This window comes from Lissotriton helveticus, chromosome 1_1 (assembly GCF_964261635.1).
Source record: "Lissotriton helveticus chromosome 1_1, aLisHel1.1, whole genome shotgun sequence".
NCBI lineage: Eukaryota > Metazoa > Chordata > Amphibia > Caudata > Salamandridae > Lissotriton > Lissotriton helveticus.
This window is the reverse complement of record NC_136057.1, coordinates 153,602,709-153,608,708: the sequence shown is the minus strand read 5'-3', so window position 1 is coordinate 153,608,708 and position 6,000 is coordinate 153,602,709. Positions and strand designations below refer to the sequence as shown.

Here is a 6,000-nt window from a genome sequence, read left to right as displayed (position 1 = left end):
GTTAAAGGCCCCCGCCTGCAGCCTATAACTTGGGTTCAGTGCCTTTAACAACTGATATAGCCCTCAGCAGCGGGCTATAATATATCCCGGCAAGGGCAGTGTCCACTCCAGGGTCTTTCCGCTCACACATGGTTGCAGTGGTGGTATTGCAGACGAGCACTTCGAAAGGAGCTCCTCGGTTGGACAAGTTTCCTTATTTATTCTCACGTTAATTATATCAAGGACATTACAGGACATACGAAACAGGTGTAGGGTCAAAAACCTGTTCTGAAAGGTCTAGGGAGTGTGATATGTTGGTCACAGTCTCTCTCTTCAGAGGTCATGCCAGGCCCCTCCACATCTCAAGAGCTCCATGGATACTGAGGCAGTCGGAGCGCTTGGGAAAGGTGACTGTATTTGGACAAGACCGAGGCTACGAGCTCAAGGGGGGCACCTGACCCGGAATAGCAATTAAGAGAGTGGCACTGAGAAACCAGAATAAGAGCAATTCTGGGCGAATAAAAAAAATAAACTAAGGTAAATAATTGGACATACAGAGGCAGCAAGAGAAAGTTGCAAGGGGATCTGAAGTACACAAAGGCTCACACAAGTAATCGTACTAAAAGAAACCAAATGTAGAGGTGAAGTCTAGAGAGCATGGGAATGAGTGTCCTCGAATAAGAAGCAGACATCCACGAATACCCCTAACCGTCCGAGATGTTACGAGATGGTCTGGAGAGGAAATATTGGACACATCAACAGTACTCATCGCTCAATGATAAATTCATAAAGGCATCTGGGAATGGAAATAATTCAGGTTGACTAAACCAGACAACCTGTGACTTCTTCGAAGCTCAGGGGAAATCCTAGAAAGCTATGGGCAAAGGGTTACCTTGGAGTGAAAATCTGTCCCCACCGCCCCCACAACCACCCCCTTCCCGGAAAGCATACGAAAAACATCAACCTTATACAGTGTACACATAAATATATTTTATATATTAAGCAAAGCAAGATACATTTTAAAACGCATATATAAAAAACAAAGGCATAGATATAGAAAAAAATGTCTTTAGAGGTCACCACACATAAGCTTTAAGCAGCTGGCACATAGACAGCAGTGGGCTGGAAGGCCTACCGAGGGTGGGGCACCCTTATATGTATAGGCTAGACTTTAGTGTTGCACAAACCTGGGTACAGTTAGGCGATGCCTTCTGGCCTAAGGAGTGTCACCTTATCTCCTCTACCGGCTTACTTCCCACTGTCACTTGCATCACTCAGATGCCTGAACCAGGGGTATCACCGCTCTGCACTCGAAGGGGCGGCAGCACACGGCGTCTGATAACGAGACATACTCCACGTGGAAGCTTAACTATGTGAAAATAAAATCAATGCTATTCCATGAGCTTCAGGCAAAGGACTAATACCAACTCCTGCTACCAGCAACAGCTGATGGCAGACAGGAAGGAAGACTACTGCTGCTCACTTAATCCTAAAAGGAAGCCAGCAAGTGTCACCTGGTCCTACAGGAGCCATGCAGGCTGCTACAGTGGCCGTAGCTCGCCAAATACACATTCTTTGGCTGCTTCTATGTAGGAGGAGGATACCCTGGAGGAAACCGAACCGGTATCCAAAGCTATCTGAACACCCTACTGACACTGCAGCAGCTTCTCTGAAGAGTAGACAGGCTTCTACCACTAACATTCATACAAGGAAGAGAATGAGAAGTGAAACACGAAGGCAACAACTAAACGACCACACGTAAAACACAGCTGGGGCAACAAGGAAAGTGAAAGAAAAGGGGATGTCCTTCTCAGGGGACAGAACACTATGACTGCTGAAGCCAAAAACATAGGTCACTCTTTAAATTCGGGGTGAAAGCTTGAAGAACAGTCAGATGACAAAGTTATCTATAAATGTACTAAAAATAACTCTGCTATGCAGGCATCAAAAAGCTGAAAAATGAAGACGCAGCCTGAAAAACAACACTACAGCAGAATGTTGTGTGTGTCTCCTCACCGGTGTGGAACATTTATCGTTCACCATTAAGGGGGCCTCTCAAAAACACCATGGAGCCATCTTCTGTCTTATTAAAGAGCAAAACAGGAATGTCAATTAATAGACAAGGCCACACATCACACCCACTTAAAGCACATCGGTTTTACAAAGCTACACACACTTCAAAATGAGTTCCTAAATCTATGGACTGCAATGTCACTTGTAGACTTAAGAAAATCTATCCAATAAGCTGAATAATATTAAAATAACTGTAAAGTAATTGAGATTTAATACGAATCTGCCACTTCAATGAAGATCACCACCATATTTCTGTGCCTTTCCTGGATTAGGGAAGGGTATTTGAATAGTGGAGCAGAGACCAAACCATAACTTAGCCAGTCAGAATAGCTGTCCACAATCACACAGAGCTCTAGGTGACACTTGATCAAGCCTTTCTGAAATTACATCTAGCAAGAACTCCAGAACTCATCCCATGTCTAACTTCATCCTGGAAGGCATTTGATATTTACTCCTTTTGCCTCTATGTAAAAACTGAACATGGCCTAGGAAGTAACTCAAAAAAACTGAAGTGCCAACAGGAAGTATGTTGCCTGAAGAGACAGGTGACAACAGCAAGCCTGACACAGGTTTCAAGTCATGCCTTTTATACTTTTGCCAGATAATTGAGCTTTCCCCACCTTGCCACCACATTTTCTTGTTGGTCACAAGAGAAATGTTGTGGAACTAATGGGCAAATGCTAGAATGCAGGCTAGTCTCATCTCCACACTGTTGGGTCCTTGGGTGTTATTCGTGATATGTCTTTTTCCAGATTCCACTGCTCACTGGAAGATCCCCTTGTAGCGGTCCTTGTCCTCATGCTCCTTCTCTCGCAGTCGGACCTCCAGCTTCTTCAGCTCTTTGGTGACAATATTTGCCAGGGACGGGTCCAGTGCTACCACCTTTGCAAAGTCCGCCTGTGCCTCATTCAAGTTCCAGACCGCCGCATGAGCTTTACCCCGCTTGAAGTACGCTTTCACATTGTCTGTGGAGGAGGCAAGAAAAATAATAAGCGAAATAAAATCATGGTGTGGAAAGGATAAAAGAATCAAGTGAAGAACCAACAGAGATAGAAATGTATTATCAACAGAGATAGAAATGTATTAAAAGAACTGACGGGATACAGCAAGTACAAGAAGAAACAAGGGGAAACAATGCTGGAGTACAAAAATGAAAGGATGGGCACGGAAGCATTCAAGTGTGTTTTTAGAAAACTAAAAACCAGGTCGCAGTCAGCAAGAGCTTTCTATGAATGCGAAGGGTAAAATACAACCTTTTTGTATCAATAGGTAGGCAACACTTGGAGACTTTTCTTTTTATAATTCCCATCAAGATTAGTGGGCTGTTGGAAATCATAGTGATATTAAGTGTTGTTACCTTAGCATATATAAAGCCACAGACTCCTCTCCTCATGCACTGGCCTCCAACACAATAAGAAAGATACTAATCTTTAACTCTAGCTCTTGACCATGAGCATTCTCCATGAGATCTACAAACAGTAGAATAACTCCACATAAATGCAGGATCCAAGGCGTAAAACTTTTTTTTTTTTTAAATACAATTTTTTACAAATGAAACATGCCTGGCCTACAAGCAACACGTCTGTGACAACTGAGACTGGAGAGGAAAGTTTCTGGAACAGGACACCCCACAGAATGTTAACTCTCTTCGCAACCATCGAAATAATGTTTAGCCGAGTTGGTCAGTGTTAATGTCTCTTTCCGGGAATATGTCTTTTTGCCCCATTAAGCTTACAAGAATTCTTGAAGTGGCCACATACAAGGTCTTGGACTAGGAACTGGAAAAATGCTTGAAGCCACGCTCCCCAGAAAGGACAATATTTGTGTGACTGATGGGGCTATTGTTGATTTCAGAGAAAGAGGAGACTGTTGTTCCTCTGAAAGAAACATTTTTGCTGGCAGGTTGTCTATTGTGGTCAACAAACATTGTATCTTTGCACTGGGTGTAGATTTGAGGAGTTGATCTGTAGACCCAAGTTGCAGAGAAGAGCCAGGATAGTCTCCATGTCTCTTTGGAGTTTTGATGCCGAGCTGGATTTTACCAGCCAATCCTTTATGTATGGGTAGACGAATAGTCCCTTCTTCTGCAGCACTGCTGCTACCGCCACCATATATTTGAAAAATACACTGGGAGCAGACTTCAGGCTGAAAAGGAAGACTCAATCTTAATTATAAGTAACCCTGGGCAGAGTTGGCGAAGTAGCACTGCACGTAGCTGCACTTAGTATACTTTGAACTTTGCGTAGTGCGTAGCTGAACCATTGTATCTTTGCACTGGGTGTAGATTTAAGGAGTTGATCTGTAGACCCAAGTTGCAGAGAAGAGCCAGGATAGTCTCCATGTCTCTTTGGAGTTTAGATGCCTAGCTGGATTTTACCAGCCAATCCTTTATGTATGGGTAGACGAATAGTACCTTCTTCTGCAGCACTGCTGCTACCGCCACCATATATTTGAAAAATACACTGGGAGCAGACTTCAGGCTGAAAAGGAAGACTCAATCTTAATTATAAGTAACCCTTGGCAGAGTCGGCGAAGTAGCACTGCACGTAGCTGCACGTAGTATACTTTGAACTTTGCGTAGTGCGTAGCCGATGGTACTGTGTACTTGTCTGCACTGGGCAATAATTGCAAATGGCATCTTGCACAATGCCAGTTATGATGAAATAAGTATCTTATCTGTATATGCTAAACAGCATATAGCAAGTATCTTTATCTGTATATGTTAAATAGCATTTAATTAGCAAGCAGTGAGAGAGGTGATGATTTTGTGCTCCTCCCTAACCTAGGGGGAGAACCAAGCAGAGGCCTTGAAAACAAAAAGCACATCTTGAACGATTCCATGGTGGTCCCATCCTCTTAGGATCACCCCAAGCACAGTTATTGGCAAAAAAACAATCCCAACCAAAGGCCCTGCAAAGCATTATGGGACGAGATTAGCAGTGGGCAGTGAATATTATGGTATCCAATATCAAAATAATTCTACAAAGAGCTGCAGTTCAACTAGTCGTTAATAGATGTCCCTCACGAGTCAAATGCAAATGCATTGAAATTATTCTAACATCAAGCTGCAGTTCCACTAGTCGTTACTAGATCTCCCTCACGAGTCAAATGCAAATGCTTGATGAAAGGGTTTCAATGCTTTTGTATTTGACTAGTGAGGGACATCTAGTAATGACTTATGGAACTGCAGCTTGATGTAAGAATAATTTCAATGCATTTGACTCGTGAGGGACATCTAGTAACGACTAGTTGAACTGCAGCTCTTTGTATAATTATTTTAATATTGGATACTATAATATTCACTGCCCACTGCTAATCTTGTCCCATAATGCTTTGCCAGGCCTTTGGTTGGGATTGTTTTTTTGCCAATAACTGTGCTTGGGGTGGTCCTAAGAGGATGAGACCACCACCGAATCGTTCATCAAGATGTGCTTTTTGTTTATGCTCTTTGTGTTCAAGGCATATGCTTGGTCCTCCTCCTAGGTTAGGGGGGGGTCCCCAAAATCATCATTTCATATTTCCATTCAAAAAGTTCACTTATGTGAATTAGTTATATGATTTTTTAGCATGTAAAATTGCTTTATCAAAACATCTGTGGATGTTGTTGATTTAGCTGCTACGCTATGTGATTAAGCACAGTGTTTGTGTTGGTGTGTGAATTAGTACAATCTACGCTAGTATGCGTACGCCCAGGGTTAATCATAAGCATGTCCTGCTGAAAAGCAGATTAATATTGGATATGTCTTGCAGATGGGAATGTGAAAAAAGGCATCCTACAGGACTATTAATGCCAACCAACAGGAACTATTTAATAAAGAACCAGCATGTGGAATTTCTCCCTCTTGACCCATTTGTTGGCAAATTTTAAGCCGAGCATCGACCAAAATTCTAGTAACAGGTTTTTTTTTCTGAACCAAGAACTAAGGCAGAGCACATTTTCTTGTTCTT

The 6,000-nt window shown here is 42.6% G+C and overlaps 1 protein-coding gene across 1 annotated transcript in view; it reads right to left on the bottom strand.

The window, feature by feature from the left end:
• Positions 1-949: 949 nt before the first annotated feature.
• The window catches only part of AIP (AHR interacting HSP90 co-chaperone), an 81,858-nt gene continuing 76,807 nt past the window's right edge, over positions 950-6,000 (bottom strand). The window contains exon 6 of the mRNA XM_078659288.1: positions 950-3,017. Coding sequence (XP_078515414.1) covers positions 2,815-3,017 — 203 coding nt within the window. The 3' untranslated portion in view covers positions 950-2,814. The remainder of the gene's footprint in view (positions 3,018-6,000) is intronic.